At 38.1% G+C, this 15,989-nt stretch overlaps 1 protein-coding gene across 1 annotated transcript; it reads left to right on the top strand.

Moving 5' to 3' along the window:
* The first annotated feature begins 1,242 nt into the window (after positions 1–1,242).
* LOC134673818 (zinc finger protein 883-like) lies at positions 1,243–3,905 on the top strand. Its single transcript, XM_063531844.1, has one exon. The coding sequence runs from the start codon at positions 1,251–1,253 to the stop codon at positions 3,369–3,371; it is 2,121 nt and encodes a 706-aa protein (XP_063387914.1). The 5' UTR covers positions 1,243–1,250; the 3' UTR covers positions 3,372–3,905.
* The last annotated feature ends 12,084 nt before the right edge of the window (positions 3,906–15,989 follow it).

The raw sequence follows: 15,989 nt of genomic DNA on the forward strand, positions 1-15,989 counted from the left end.
GGAACAACGGTACCTAATGCAGCTGTAGTTATCATCCGTACAACATCACCACATTAGAACTTTCCATTGGGTATATAATAGTTTAGGTACTTAGCGTATAATAACTAAAAGCAAGTCAGGTCGCAATCATTTTAATAGGTATTCCGTTTATATTTTATTTCGAAGTGTCTGCGAAACAATTTAAAAGGTCATATGTCCCTGCAGTAACCGCAGTGTTTACGCCGTTTTATAAACCTGAACCCAGCAGGAATTAGTTTTAAAACTTCGTGTAGTTTAAAACCTGTTAGAGTTTTACGTTACACAATAGAGAAAACATCAATACAGTAGTTAGTACATAAGTTTACTACTTAATACCTACATTGAAATAGCAGTAAGTACCTATGTAGGTACTTTCGTTACAGTACCAAAATAAACATGACAGTACCAAAAGAACTTAAAAGTTAGCTACCTACTTGTTTCAAATAGATACTTAGATAGGTAAGTATATAACTTTAAATGTGTCGTTAGAAACATTACATCTTTAAGGAATTTTCGTAGCTTTTAACTATCGTAAAAATAACGGTATAGGTTTCCTCATTCGGAAGAGCAAAAAACGATAATTTATTATTTGATTTGGTATTTTTGCAGCCATAAACACTACAAGCTGTGTAATTTTTTTTCGTTGCGATGACATTTCCTTCGTATTAATGATCTCGCAGGCATATTCGAGCGCGAGCGTGCGTACGTTAGCGCGTGTGGCAACCAACTGGCTTGCTTGTCTACCGTGAACGCGAGCGGATTCGTAGCTCGCGCGGCGAGTTCCATAGGCCTGCCTGTACCAAAGCGACTAAATCGTGGAGTGAGCCACGCCTGGTAATCAAAAATGACCTGTACACATACATAATTTTTACATGGATCGTTAGCTTGTTTGTAGATTATGGGAACACCAATAACTCCATATCGACAAGAAGGTCCCTGTCGGTAGATAATAACACATACGACCTAGATAACTTTTCATAAACAGCTCGGAAGTGTTATTTTATAAATATTTTTGACTTTAATGATATTTTTTCGTTATCTACTACTACTTCAATTGATTTGTCTTGATGGTCGTCCCTGTCACTCTTTAACGCGCGTAAATCAGGCGAAATTCAAGATGTATGTTAGTCATTGAATGTAAGTGGTATATGTATATAGTTGAAATTGTTTTGTTAATTTGTGTTCCAGTGTGTTCGGACGGTAGCGCCGCCCGCGCCAGGGAACAGTGCGCGATGGCTTGCTCCGTGGTGCTCGAGCGCCTGCGCGGCGACGCGACTGGTCACAGTGGCGGCAAACCATATGGCTGCGAGCACTGTGGCAAGCATTTCGGAAACAAATATATTTTAAGGAATCACATACAAAACACACACTTGTCGACCGGAATAAAACCATTTGCTTGTGATTTTTGTAGTTCTACGTTTCAAACCGAATCGCTTGTAACAGAACACGAGGAGAGCGAACACGGTGTTACAAATTTCATGTGTGCTGAATGTGAGTATACAACAAGTTCCAAGAAAAGTTTAGAGACTCATGTAAAGAGTCACTTTTTGGAGAATAATTTCAATTGTAGTCACTGTAGTTACAGGAGTTCGTGTAGAAGTGATTTGCACAAACACCAGACAATACACATGGCTGGAGAGGCTTTAAAGTGTAGCGACTGTGATTTCAAATGCAATGTTGAATCAAACCTGCGACGTCACCAGAAGACACACAACCGGAGGCAACAGAGAATACTCACTGGAAAACAGGCTTACAAATGTAGTCATTGCGACTACAAGTGCAGTAAACGTACAAACTTGCGAAAACACGAAAGGACACATTATATTGGCGAGAAGCATTTTCAGTGTAACTACTGTGATTTTAAATGCAATCGGAAATCGAACTTACGAAATCACCTGTTGATACATACGGGGGCAAAGCCATTTAAATGTAGCAAATGTGACTACAAGAGCAATCGAAAAGGAGACTTACAAGTTCACCAAAGAATGCACACCAGAGAGAAGCCGTACACTTGTAGGCTATGCGACTACAAGTACAGTTCTAGGGCAAGCTTACTCGTACATCAACGGACACATACTGGCGAGAAGCCTTTTCAGTGTAGCCACTGTGATTACAAATTCAGTCAGAAATCAAACTTACAAAGACACATGACGATACATACCGGGGCGAAACCATTTAAGTGTAAAGATTGCGAGTACAGCTGCAGGTTGAAAGAAAACTTGTTAACACACCAGAGTATACACACTGGAGAGGAGCCGTACACATGTAGTCACTGCGACTACAAGTGCAGTAATAGTTCAGCCTTACGAAGACACGAAAGGACACATACTGGCGAGAAGCCTTTTCAGTGTAGCCACTGTGATTACAAATGCAGTCTGAAGTGCATTTTGCTTAAACACCTGATGATACATACTGGGGTGAAGCCATTTCAGTGTAGCCACTGTGATTATAAATGCAGTCAGAAGTCATACTTACAAAAACACCTCTCGATACATACTGAGGCGAAGCCATTTCAGTGTAGCCACTGTGATTACAAATTCAGTCGCAAGTTATACTTGCAACGACACCTGATGATACATACTGGGGCGAAGCCATTTCAGTGTAGCCACTGTAATTACAAATGCAATAGGAAATCAGACTTAAAAAGACACCAGAGGATACACACTGGAGAGAAGCCGTATATTTGTAGTTACTGCGGCTACAAGTGCAGTTATGATAAAGCCTTACGAAATCATGAAAAAACACATACTGGCGAGAAGCCATTTCAGTGTAGGCACTGTGATTATAAATGCATTCAGAAGTCACAATTACAACTACACCTGACGAAACATACTGGGTCGAAGCCATTTAAATGTAGCATCTGCGAATACAAAAGCAATCTGAAAACGAGCTTACTAGTTCACCAAAGAATACACACCAGAGAGAAGCCGTATACATGTACTTATTGCGACTACAAGTGCAGTTATATTTCAGCCTTACGAAGTCATGAAAGGACACATACTGGCGAGAAGCCTTATCAGTGTAGCCACTGTGATTACAAATGCAGTCATAGATCAAGCTTACAACAACACCTGATGACACATACTGGGGCGAAGCCATTTCAGTGTAGCCACTGTGATTACAAATGCAATAAGAAGTCAAACTTACGACTACACCTGATGATACATACTGGGGCGAAGCCATTTCAGTGTAGCCACTGTGATTACAAATGCAATAAGAAGTCACTCTTACAAAAACACCTGACGATACATACTGGGGCGAAGCCATTTAAATGTAGCGACTGCGACTACAAGTGCAGATCGAAATCATGTTTAAAAAGACACCAGACGAGTCATAATATGACGATACCATAACAATGTGGCATTTGCGATTACATTACAAGTTTCGTCAGACTGTAGCAGCGGACCGGCATAGGGTATTTATATTCAAAAAGCGAGCAATTGGCCTTGACGATGTCTCTACTAGAGATGCAACGGATAGTTGTTTGGCCGGATACCGGATTTCCGGCCTGGACACTGGCCGAATATCCGGTATCTGGCCGCCGGATATTCGGCCGGCGGAACTATACCTACATTTCGGTTTTTCAGGTGCGCATTGTGCAGGTTTGACCTGTTTCCCAGTAAACGTTCGCGCGGACTCATTTCTAGGTTCGAAATGAGTGCGCGTGCAAGTCAGTGGACTGATTAAATTGTTTTAAAATAATAAACAAGTACGATTATGACCGTGTCTGTTTCTTAAATCCAATTTGTTTACTCCGAAATCAAGCAATATTACTATACGGTATCCGGCCGGATATAAGGTCACTATCCGGTATCCGGCCGGATAGTAAAATAATGGCCGGATAGGCCGGATACTGGATAGTAACCGGATATCCGGTGCATCTCTAGTCTCTACTCCTACTGGCAATATTGTACGCACAACAAGTGGCAGTATTGTACGCACAACAAGTGGCAATATTGTACGCTTAACAAGTGGCAGTATTGTATGCACAACAAGTGGCAATATTGTACGCACAACAAGTGGCAATATTGTACGCACAACAAGTGGCAATATTGTACGCACAACAAGTGGCAATATTGTACGCACAACAAGTGGCAATATTGTGCACACAACAATAGCAAAGAGTTAGCAACAAAGTCAGCTCGCCCCCGCCCCGCAGCTCGCGGACAGCGGCAGAGTACTCCTTCCTCACGCCACCCATTACTGAACCATCATTATCTACTAAATGTAATATCTTTATATGTTGATGTTCAGTACACAAATAGGTAATGATGTGTTAATTAGAAGGATTAGAAGTATAATACTTTAAATGTAAATTTACTAACGACATGTAACGATGTCACTATATTTTCTTTTCTTTATTTCTTTTCTGTAGACTTGCGCAATCATCAAAATACGTTCAGGAGAGAAGCGGTATAAATGTAGTCTATAGTAGAATAAATACTTACTTAGTCTTTAGACCTTTAGAGAGTACACACTGATTAGAAGCTTTATGCAACCCACTGCAAGTCCACGAGTCGACATAAGAATGCGTTACAGAATCACCTAAGAACATAACATTTTATTTAAAAACTTTAGTGTAGTTCAACAAATAGTGAGGAATGTGATCCGCCAGTTACCGGTGGAGCATGTGTCGCGTGTGGGCTGTGTGATGTCTGTGTCGTGGTTCCCTTGCACGAGCGTGCACGATGTGTTCCCGGTGTCGCGCCGGCTTGTGTCGCGAGTGCCGTGTGTTCAGGGGCGTATTTTGATATTTGGCACCCCGGGCCAATACGTTTCGCCGCCCCAGAAGTCAAGGAAGAAAAAGAAAATGCAATCCGCCAAGGGTTGGCGCCCCGGGCCATGGCCCGGATGGCCCTAGGGCCTAGGGTAAATACGCCCCTGCGTGTGGCTGTTGAGGCTGCTCGCTGGCCGAGGGGCTCCAACACGCGACCCTGGACTGTATGCAGAAATAAGTTGAACGTGTTTTGTATTATAATATCAAATTAATGTAGTATGTTGTTTTTCATATCTCATGCTCTGAAAGTGGGTCGTTGTTGTTCTAAAACGTGCGCAGAAAGTGATACGTTTATGCTCAAGAGCAGAAAAGTGGTGTACTCCTCTGCGTCCCCGTCCCACGAACAACTGGGTGGAAAGAAAATGGAAAAATAGTGTCTTTAGTTCCTCGCCTGCAACAATTGGTAATCGTTTAATTTTAAGAATCCCACGTTGATCCTTTTTTTTATAAAAAATGATGTAAGTGAATTGTTAAAAACAAATTATTCTTGATTTCTTTCGTTGAATTCTATTCACTCGATTTCATAAGGCGGGAACCAAAAGGAATACACCAAAACTATTTTTTTAAACCTTACACTTGCGTAAATGAGCAAAGGCAGAATCTTATACAGCCACAGTTAAACGTTTGTACGATATTAAATTGATTTTTAAAGTTATTTAGCACTATATTCATGAAAATAAAATAAAATACAAGATAAAAATTACTTATATTATTAATTAAATTATTATTTAAAATACTTTTATTATGTTATTACGTGGTGCGGCGCACCAAGGTCGCGGTGCGGTCCGGTAGTCTGTTGCGGCTTTTAGAACGAAAAAGTATAAAATTAAAAAGTAAGAGGCAATCTCGCTGATTTTCAATAATTTTCATACTATAATGAACAAATCATTATAAAATTACTGCAGTGTGTTAAAAATGTGTGTTTTCGTAAATATTGCAATCTAAATGATTTTCGCTAGGGGTTATTAATCTTCACACATGTAAAGTCTCCGATTGCAAATAAGTCCTAAAGAAAATAAATTATGGCCGTAGATCTATTAGGGACTTCCATTACTGATTTTGCGAAATTGCCTTGTCTTGTTTGGTTTCCTCGCATTCGATATGAAAAGTAGTGTGTTTAACTTGGGTGAAAGGCACCATTTCTGTCTCGGACTATTGGCGCTCTCACTGCGTTCGAGCGCCAAACTACCTCGACAGAAATGGGTGCCTTTCATCCCTTGGTTAACAATCTACTATTTATTGTACCTATTTAATTTCCCACACCGACCTGTACCGCTGTGGTGGATGGTAACAAGTTCCTCAGCAGCCCCGGCCGGCAGCACGACTCCTGTTCCAATTTCAGCCTCCTGAGACTCTGCGTAGTTTTTAAATATATTTTGAACTGTTGTACAGTAACTAAAATTTCCAAATTCTAAAACAAACAAATGCTAATTCCTCTGCCGGAACCGCGACCCGGCAGGAATATAAACGACCACGTAGAAGATATTCTGCGGGATCGGAAGCCCTAGTCGCGGGACGGCTCCGGGCCTCGACGAGTATGCAAGTAGGTACAGTCACGCTCCGTGATTATTACGCCTTTTAGGATTCTAGCTAAATTGGACATTCCGTAGCGTAAGTGGGCATTTCCATTTAAAGTTGTACCATGACTCACTTGACGAGTTGAAAATATAATTTGGATTATTTGATACTTTTTTATGTGATTCTAGGAGTAAATATATTCTAGTTTACGAAACACAAAAGAGAATCGTTATATTCTTAGCATAAACCAGTTAAAATTAATATTTAATAGGATGAGGGAGGTTTTTTGCGGTCCGTTTGGTTACAAATGGTTATTGAAATAGTCAATAAAAGACATACTTGAAGCAAATGTTTTTATGTTTAAAGCATAATAATGTTAATAAACAACCTAATAAAAAAACCCGACTGCAAAAAAGCTATCTTTAGAAAAAATATTTTTAAAAAAAACTGAAAAGATAAAAACAAGTTCAGTAGTCGAGAACATTGAATCAGTTTCATGATTAACATTTCGTATGTCAATTTTGGACCTTGGAGTTTAAAAATAATGTCCAAATCGCTTGTGACGGATCCAGAACGAGGCATACGAATCGTTATGACACCGATAAAACAAACTATACATTCTTATACGAAACAGCAACTTCAACAGTCGGGACCCATTATTGTCGTCAACATTAGTGCCGCAGCCTAGACTTTTAATGGGTCCCGACTGTTGAAGTTGCTGTTTCGTATAAGAATGTATAGTTTGTTTTATCTGTGTCATAACGATTCGTATGCCTCGTTCTGGATCCGTCACAAGCGATTTGGACATTATTTTTAAACTCCAAGGTCCAAAATTGACATACGAAATGTTAATCATGAAACTGATTCAATGTTCTCGACTACTGAACTTGTTTTTATCTTTTCAGTTTTTTTTTTAAATATTTTTTCTAAAGATAGCTTTTTTGCAGTCGGGTTTTTTTATTTTCTAAATTATATTTTTTTTATTTAACACTTTTTAGTTAGTATATTATAAATGAAAAAGCCAGCCAAGTGCGAGTCGGACTCGCGTTCCAAGGGTTCCGCATATTACACAATTTTTAACAATCAGTGCCGGATATCATTTTATCACGGAAGTTGGCAGCACTGCAGCAATAACGTTGCAACAGAGTAATGTTGCTGCAGTCGCCACCCGAATGTCACCTTTATCATACCTTACGGCTCGGCCACGACATCGAGCGACTTGCGACGGCGGGAGCGATAACCATAGGTTGGAGCGAAAGGTCCGATCGCTGTGTCACGCTCCAACCTATGGTTATCGCTCCCGCCGTCGCAAGTCGCTCGATGTCGTGGCCGAGCCGTTACAAAGTTATAGAAAACGCGAGCGAAGCGAGCGCGAAAATTTTTCAATATAAAAACGCAATTTTACTTTTAGTCCCAACTAGGCGCGAATCCAGAGAAGGGATGGGACAGTTTTCTATCAGCCTAGCTTCGCATAGGGCTCGATATTTAAGGGTCTCAGCGAAGTTGTTTTCATGCATAAAATATGCAAGAAAGCAGAGCTTGGAATTGAATTGGCGAAGTGTGAGAAAGGCAGTAGGCCCAGCTGCGAAAGAGGAAAGCTTGGATTTGGATCCACGCCCAAGTGTAATTAAGGCAGAAGATCAACTTTGCCGTAAGGCAGAAGGCCTCGCATAAGACCTAACGCCGAACCGCAAAAGAGTGGGTTGAAATCGAATCTATGCATGTAATCACGACTCTTCTACTGCTACCGATTGTTTCTTAAAGAATTACGCGCCATTTTTTTTTGCAAATTAGCTTTTGGACAGCTAAAAAAATCGTGTGGTAAAAACGATGTGTGTGTCCCTAATTTTAAAATTTGTTCACCTTTTTCAACCTGGCATTTTGGTGCCCCCCCTGAACGTGGTGCCCTAAGCACGTGCTTGTTTTGCTTATTGGTTACAAAGTCTGGTTACAAGTTCAACCATTAAAGTCGACGAGTACAAAAAACTTTGAGCTAGCTCACGCTTGACTGTACATTTCTAATAGGTTTCCTGTTATCTATAGGCCTATTTTATGTATTTTTTTTTTTAATTTTAGACCTAGTAGTTTCGGAGATAAGGGGGGGGGGATGTTCAATTTTTTGCCTATTTTCTTGAATAACTTCTAAAACTGTTTATTAGAAAATTATAAATTATTAGAAAATTATAAAAAAAATATATTTGAGATCCTTACAATAAGCTCTTTCATTTGATATGTAACATGATATAGTTTGAAAAATTTAATTTATTATTTTTTTCATGGGTAGCCCCCAAAAGTGGCCCCCATGTTTAAAATTCATTTGTTTACGTTACATGTCCGTATTTGAATAACAAACTTACATATGTGTACCAAATTTCAACTTGATTGGTCCAGTAGTTCCGGAGAAAATCGGCTGTGACAAACGGACAGACAGACGGACAGACGCACGAGTGATCCTATAAGGGTTCCGTTTTTTTTTCCTTTTGAGGTGCGGAACCCTAAAAACTGTAAAAGAAACCTATAACTGATTTTTTAATGCCTATTCGGTGATACCCCACTCGACATATTTCGTAAACTTTTTTTTTTCAATTTTGGCGTTTGGTTGTCGCCATATTGAATTTCGATTACTGTCATGTCTTTAGTGACACACGCAAGAGGAAGACGGTTCGATTGACGTTAGAATTATCAAAATCGGTTCACGCGTTTGGTCTCTGGAGTGCCACATAGGAACAAACATACATACATACGTACATACATACATACATACATACATATATAGGCTGATAAACACATTACCCTCCTTTGCGTCGCGCAGTCGGGTAAAAACAATCATCATTGACCAATTTAGAACAAACATTTTTCATAAAAGGAAATTTTAGGTGGTTTGGTTACGAGGTGGCCCCAAATCGTACGATATTTTTAGGTTTAATAAATAGTTATTGGCATTACTGCCATGTGACGAATAACAATAATTAGAATTACCAAAACTAAAGATTATTGTCAAAATATTTAATATTTTAGCTTATAAACCTTGAATAAACAATAAAAAATACTTTTGAAATCAAGGGGACATTTCCAAATGGACACCCATGTACCTTAATGGACAAAGTAAAGACGAGATCACAATAATCAAAAATTTACACAAATACTCAGTGATTAAAAAAAAGGACTACAAAATATGTACCAAAATCAGTAGATAAGGTTTTAAACATAAGAAACTCAATATTACTTAATAAAATATGACTTATTAATTGCATATGAATTAAATAAATATAGACAAAATCACGGTAAAAACTATACATACTCAATGTGCGTGCGACTTTACCGTGTCCGTTTGGTTACATTTTTCTAGTCCGGCTCTATGTTACGCTTCAAATTGTAACCAAAAGGACGTAACGATTTGTCTGATCCAGAATTAAATCTATTCAAAATAATACAAAACTAACCGCAATGTTCAACTTATGTGCTTGATAACTAACTATATGAAATATGGTTTTATTTAATATTAACAGTGTTTTAGTTACTTAAGGTTCAAGCTGCATAAACAGGTGAACAAAACATTGAGTAAAATTACCGGTCACACACCAGCCCGCCTTGGAGGTTGCGAATTGACTGTTATAAATCAAATTTGACGTTTAAACAAGATTTATCTATGGTCACAGGATGAAAAAAAACCTAAAATGTTGGTAAAAAGTATTTCGCTAAGTAGCGAAAACTGCGTAACCAACCTGGACTATGTCCGTTTCACCATTTCGCGGGGACAACGTTTTTATCGAAATTAAACCCTATTATTGGTGTTTTTAAAGCTCTTTTTCATCAATAACACATTTTTCAACGTTTAAAATATGCCAGGAATGCATTACTTGGTGTTGCCTTCATAGAAAAAATATGTGTAAAAGTCCATCAAAAATTGAAGTCGGTGAAGGGGACAGTACTACAGAGTGATTTTATCATATCTAAAAACCTGATTTTAAGTAAGAAAAAAGTGATTTATTGTGCATTAAACTTAATAAATGATGTGTCTATATAATATATTTCAATAAAAACATCATTTGTCTAGTTAAAAAAATCGTCTTAAGAGTAAAACGCAAAAAATGTAAGGGGACATGCGAAAAACTCGAGGGTACAACTTTAAATGGAAATGCCCAAGTATGGAACAACAAATTTGATTTGACTCAGACACCCTGAGTGAAACCTACACGAGTATATACACTCGCATTAGATACATCAACGAGTCAAACTTTGTATGTCGATTAAGCGTGAATGACGGGAGGCACTGACACTTGTGATCCAACGTGCACGACGCGTTGCCGTGCTCCGAAAGGCTGGCAACCTTGGACTGTTCCAACTTTTTAATAAGGCAACTCAATAAGTTTATAAAGTTAAAAAAAGAAAAAAATCTTTAATTTGCTATAACTTACGATTATATAACTGATGAGGTGATGAGGGTATAAAACACCACTTACCTTTTTATACCTGGCAACTCACAGTTGGGTAGAGGGGAAAGCAGGCTACCTTTACTCTTTCAATTCTGTGGGGTAAACGTATTTTTAAATCCCACCAAAAACATTCTGTAAAAAACTAGCCAAGTCTCGATGGAGCTGCTTGTTTATCTCTAAAAAGTAATGAAATCTAGACAAAGTCGTGCCAAGTCTAAGGTTTCTTACTGCGATTTCTTTATTATTATAGTTAATGTTGTGTGACTTGGCCGTTGAAGGGTACACAAGGGTACAAAACCAGGTGCTCCATGACACCATTGCACCAATCTGTCGCCAGAACCGCTACCCATTGACGATGGAAAATTGCCACTTGGAAAACGTTGATTCAATAACCAGTCAATTGTAGGCTTGATAAAGCTGCGTATTTCAATAATACTTATGTGTGGGAGAGCCTGAAACAAACACTTCTTTTTGGTGCAATGGCAGATTGGTGCAATGGTGTCATGGAGCACCTGGTTTTGTACCCTTGTGTACCCTTCAACGGCCAAGTCACACAACATTAACTATAATAATAAAGAAATCGCAGTAAGAAACCTTAGACTTGGCACGACTTTGTCTAGATTTCATTACTTTTTAGAGATAAACAAGCAGCTCCATCGAGACTTGGCTAGTTTTTTACAGAATGTTTTTGGTGGGATTTCACTTCTTGTTGTAGAAACGTGGGCATATTGATTTATTTTATTAGATTTTCTTATTTAACACATTTTTTTCCTTTTTAGGAGTAGTTTTTTTTACTATTACTAATCTTTCTTTTCTTTTTTTCCGGTTCTGATTCTTGTACAGTAGCAACAGTTTTTCGTATTGCCCATTCATTAAATCTAATAAATAAATAATAATCAGTAATCCGTCACTAATCATCATATAATGACTTGGCAATCGCACATAATGCTTTACTCGTACCGTACTCGTAAATATGTGTAATGCTCAAACTGCAATTAGCGCTAGCGTTATGTTCAATTAGAATTATTTTTAATAGGTGACGATGATCCTTTTGTCATAATGCAGCCGTGCGATGGCCAAGTCATTATACGTATTACAAATTAAAGATATCTTATTGATACGGTTTTAACACCCCCTGGCACTGATTAAAATAACCGACTTGGTTTCACATTACATCTCAAAACTTTTTTGTAGTAAAAGCGTTGCGAGACTTGCACCTTTTTACATGTAATGTTTTTGATGGGATCTCATCTCTTTTTGTAGGCAGTCCTTCTTTTCGGGTACTCATACCCATACTATGTATACACATATCAAACCTAAACATATCTTATTTTTAGATATAGTTTAATTTTTCTAGGTTAGTTATTTAATTATGTTTTTATAAGTATGTATATTAAGTTCGAATGCACTAATACTTTTATTTTAATTACATCAACATATCTTCATTCATACTCATATCGTACATCGTAGTGTACCTTTACTTTACTTTACCTACTATTTGTAGGAACTGCAACAGTAACTTTGTAATATCATATATTTATATGGGATTACAAACTTACTTATGCAGTTCTTAGATCTTTAAAACGTGACTGATATAGCAATATTTTTAGGTTTTCCCTTTATGTGGCCATTAAACCCTAACTCTGTACCAAATTTCAGCTCTCTGAGTTTATGGGAAGTACTAGTTCTATTCTGATGATCATGAGTGAGTTTCATAAATGCGAAACTTTGCTTTCGCTTAACTTCGGAACTAAATGACCTACAGACTTGAAATTTTGGATTTTAAGTATGTGATTATAGCTTACTGGATGACCAAAATTTCTGCGTTCTGGTCCTATCCAGAGGTTCTCAAATAGGGGCCTGAAAATGCGGCGAAATGGTTCCAGTAAAGGATGGTACGGCAGTGTTTGCTTCGCGCTCGACTTGGCGGGGGCACTGCCGTGCCCCCCGATAAAAACTTTTACAAAAAAAAAGAAAACCGACTTCAAAAAGGATAAAATAAAATATAATCCGTTTTTAAGTATATGCGTTACTAACTGATATGTTTGAAGTCGGTGCCAAGCCAAATTTGAAGCATGCCATGATTTTAGGGCGATCCGATAACAATGCGGCTATATGTATGTAGGTACGTTGGATTGCCTTACACGACAGCAATGATCATACTTTCTGTAGATACCTGAGAACCCACTGTCAATCTACCTTGGCGCAGTCCGTACCATGCTTGTCGGTACTAGTATAAAACCAATGCGATTGTCGATATGTTTTTTAAAGTGCAACTTTTACTAATTTTCGAACTTTCCATAGTACTCAGGTGTGGGATTGGGACTGAGTTATTTCCCGCCTCTTATCCAAAGGACTTATTGATTTCAAAATATGAAACAATTCAAGAACCATCTACAGGGCTTTAACTTTTTACCTGCATGCAAATTTCACCAGTTTACATGGCAGTTGTTTAGCTGAAAAGGTGACAAAGAGACAGACAGAATTACTTTCACTATTATAATACCTATTAGTACAGTTGTAATGTGATTTATAGACATAAAGCTGATTATTTTTGACCGGTATTGTTACTATTTGTCTTGGCACCGACTTCAAACATATCAGTTAGTAACGCATATACTTAAAAACGGATTATATTTTATTTTATCCTTTTTGAAGTCGGTTTTCTTTTTTTTTTAAGTTTTTATTTTTCCATTTTTAATTGTAAGGCATTGTTAACAGCTTATGAGTGACGCGTGACGCATGAATGAAAAGAATACTGATGCGTATCACTAAATTCGTAATCATTCCTGTCACTACAGTGCACAAACACAAAATCCATCCTCCGCCCCGCCACTGACCCAATCCCTCAACCCCCAGATCACTCAACCTCACAGCACATCAACCCCTGGTCACGGAACCTCTCGACCCTAAAGCCTGAACCACCAACCCTTCAACCGCCATTTTTCGACTCCTCAGTAGCCTTACCATAAGTCTATTTTATTTTTATTTTATTTTATTTTATTCGGGATACTTACTGCCTAATATACATAGGTTAATAGACTTATCTACTATATGCAAATTACAAGCTTCCACATATATAATGCTAAATAACATAAATATAAAGGTCTCAAATTAGCAGAATATTACACTATATAGGAATATTCCTGATAAACTATGAACGCAAACTTAAGTCAGGTAGCGTTAACTATCTATTGAAAATAATATTTTTAACATTATTAATCTTGCTGTGAAACAAATCTACATCGGGCATATCATTAAGTTAATTAAATAACCTAATTGTACGAGGGAAGAAACATTTTTTACGAATGTTATTGCGAGAAAGAGGGAGGCGAAGCAAGGGTCTTCTGCGCAGTTGCGAGACAGTTATATAAAATTGTACTTTGCTCACAAGATCCGGGGAATCGACTATACCTTGGGCAATTTTCATTAATAAACTTACGTCATTTGCCAATCGTCTCTTAAACACTAACACTGACATATTCGCTAGCGTGTGCGTAACTTACTTTCTATGCTTCTCGCTCGTACTGGCATCTTATTAGTGCGAGCGAGATGTATAGAAAGTAAGTTACGAAGACGTTAGCGAATATGTAGTGTCAAACTCGTGGTAAGGCTACAGTTGTACTTCATCAAATGGGTTATTAACGGGAGGAAATGTTTGAGTTACTATAAAAAAACAACGATGTCGCCATACTCATACCTATAAAAATTGAGGAGTTCCCTCATTTCCTTATGAATTCCGTCACCAGATTATAACCAACAATATTATGGGAACACCTTGGAGGTAACTTCGTTCAAACAAAAAAATAATTACTCAAATCAGACCACGGGTTCCGGAGTAATCTACACTTATAAAATTATCATCATTTATCATCAACAATCATCATCATCAGGTCCACTCCATCAAATTAGTGGTTTTCAAGAGGAAATGCTTGATTTGCTTAAGACAATACCCAAATCACCATACATGTGCCTTTAAAAATTGAGGAGTTCCCTCAATTCTTCAAGGATCCCATCATCAGAACAGCACCAGATTAATGTGGGACGCTCTTGGAGGCAGTTCCCTTCAAACAAAAAAAAGAATTGCTTAAATCGGACCACGGATCTCGGAATAATCGCTGAACGTCGTACATTTTAAGAAATCGTCATGATTATCATCAAAACAATCATCATCATCAGGTCCACTTCATCAAATTGGTGGTTTCCGAGAGGAAATGCTCGAGTTGCTTAAGAAAACACCCAAATCACCGTACATGTGCATTTAAAAATTGAGGAGTTCCCTCAATTCCTCATGGATCCCATCATCAGAACAGCACCAGAATAATGTGGGACCACCTTGGAAGTACCTTCTTTCGAACAAAAAAGAATTACTCAAATCGGCCTACGGGTCTCGGAATAATCGATGAACATACATTAAAAAAAAAAACAGCCACAACCGAATACAGAACCTCCTCCTTCTATGAAATTGAAGTCGGTTAAATAACAAACGAGGGGAGTAGATTATATAAGTTTATTAAAAATATTAATATAATATTAATAAATATATATAAATATTATTATATATTAATATTAATTACTGTTCACTGGCGAAAGAGTGGACTGTAAATAATGGGACGATAGGGGAATACTTTAGGGCCGGTTGAGCAAGAAAGTTGTTGTATGCCAAATTAACTTATGGAATTAAATTTAAGTGCGAGATAGTGTGAGACGAAGTTACCTTTGCAATCCGGTGGTTGTGGGTTGAACCGTTGGTTTCTGTTGTGGACTGCTGGTGGTGGTCCGGGCTGCCCTTGTCGCAAGCTAGAGGTAAGCTCAGAACCGTTACCTTCAGTCGGCCAACTTAGACCTAGGTTTTTCCACTGCACAGATGGGCACGGCGTCCTTCGGCTACACAGCACTGATTTTAAATAGTCTAGAGATTGGCAGTAGTGCTTTTAACAAAATTGCGAGAACATTAACGAGAATAGCGAGATGTGATGTGCACTGGTAGTAGTTCTATGACATACTGGCTCTGACAGCTCATGACAGAGCAAGATTTAAATTCGAACCGTGACTTTGGTGTTGCCACAGTATTTACAAAAAAATATTCCTAAAAATACAAAGCCAAAGCTGAACATTCCGCCCACCAAAATGCATTGTATTTTGACTAAGCGAAAAGGAAACAATAAAGTAAGGTAAGTGCGATAATATTAAGTCTAAAACGAAAAAATGGACAACACAAAGGTAGCGCTCTAAAGCGA

The sequence above is a fragment of the Cydia fagiglandana genome, chromosome 19 (genome assembly GCF_963556715.1).
Source record: "Cydia fagiglandana chromosome 19, ilCydFagi1.1, whole genome shotgun sequence".
Classification (NCBI taxonomy): Eukaryota; Metazoa; Arthropoda; class Insecta; order Lepidoptera; family Tortricidae; genus Cydia; species Cydia fagiglandana.

Excerpts from the sequence above, each read along its gene's own strand:
- LOC134673818 (XM_063531844.1), top strand. The coding sequence starts at position 1,251 with ATGGCTTGCTCCGTGGTGCTCGAGCGCCTGCGCGGCGACGCGACTGGT.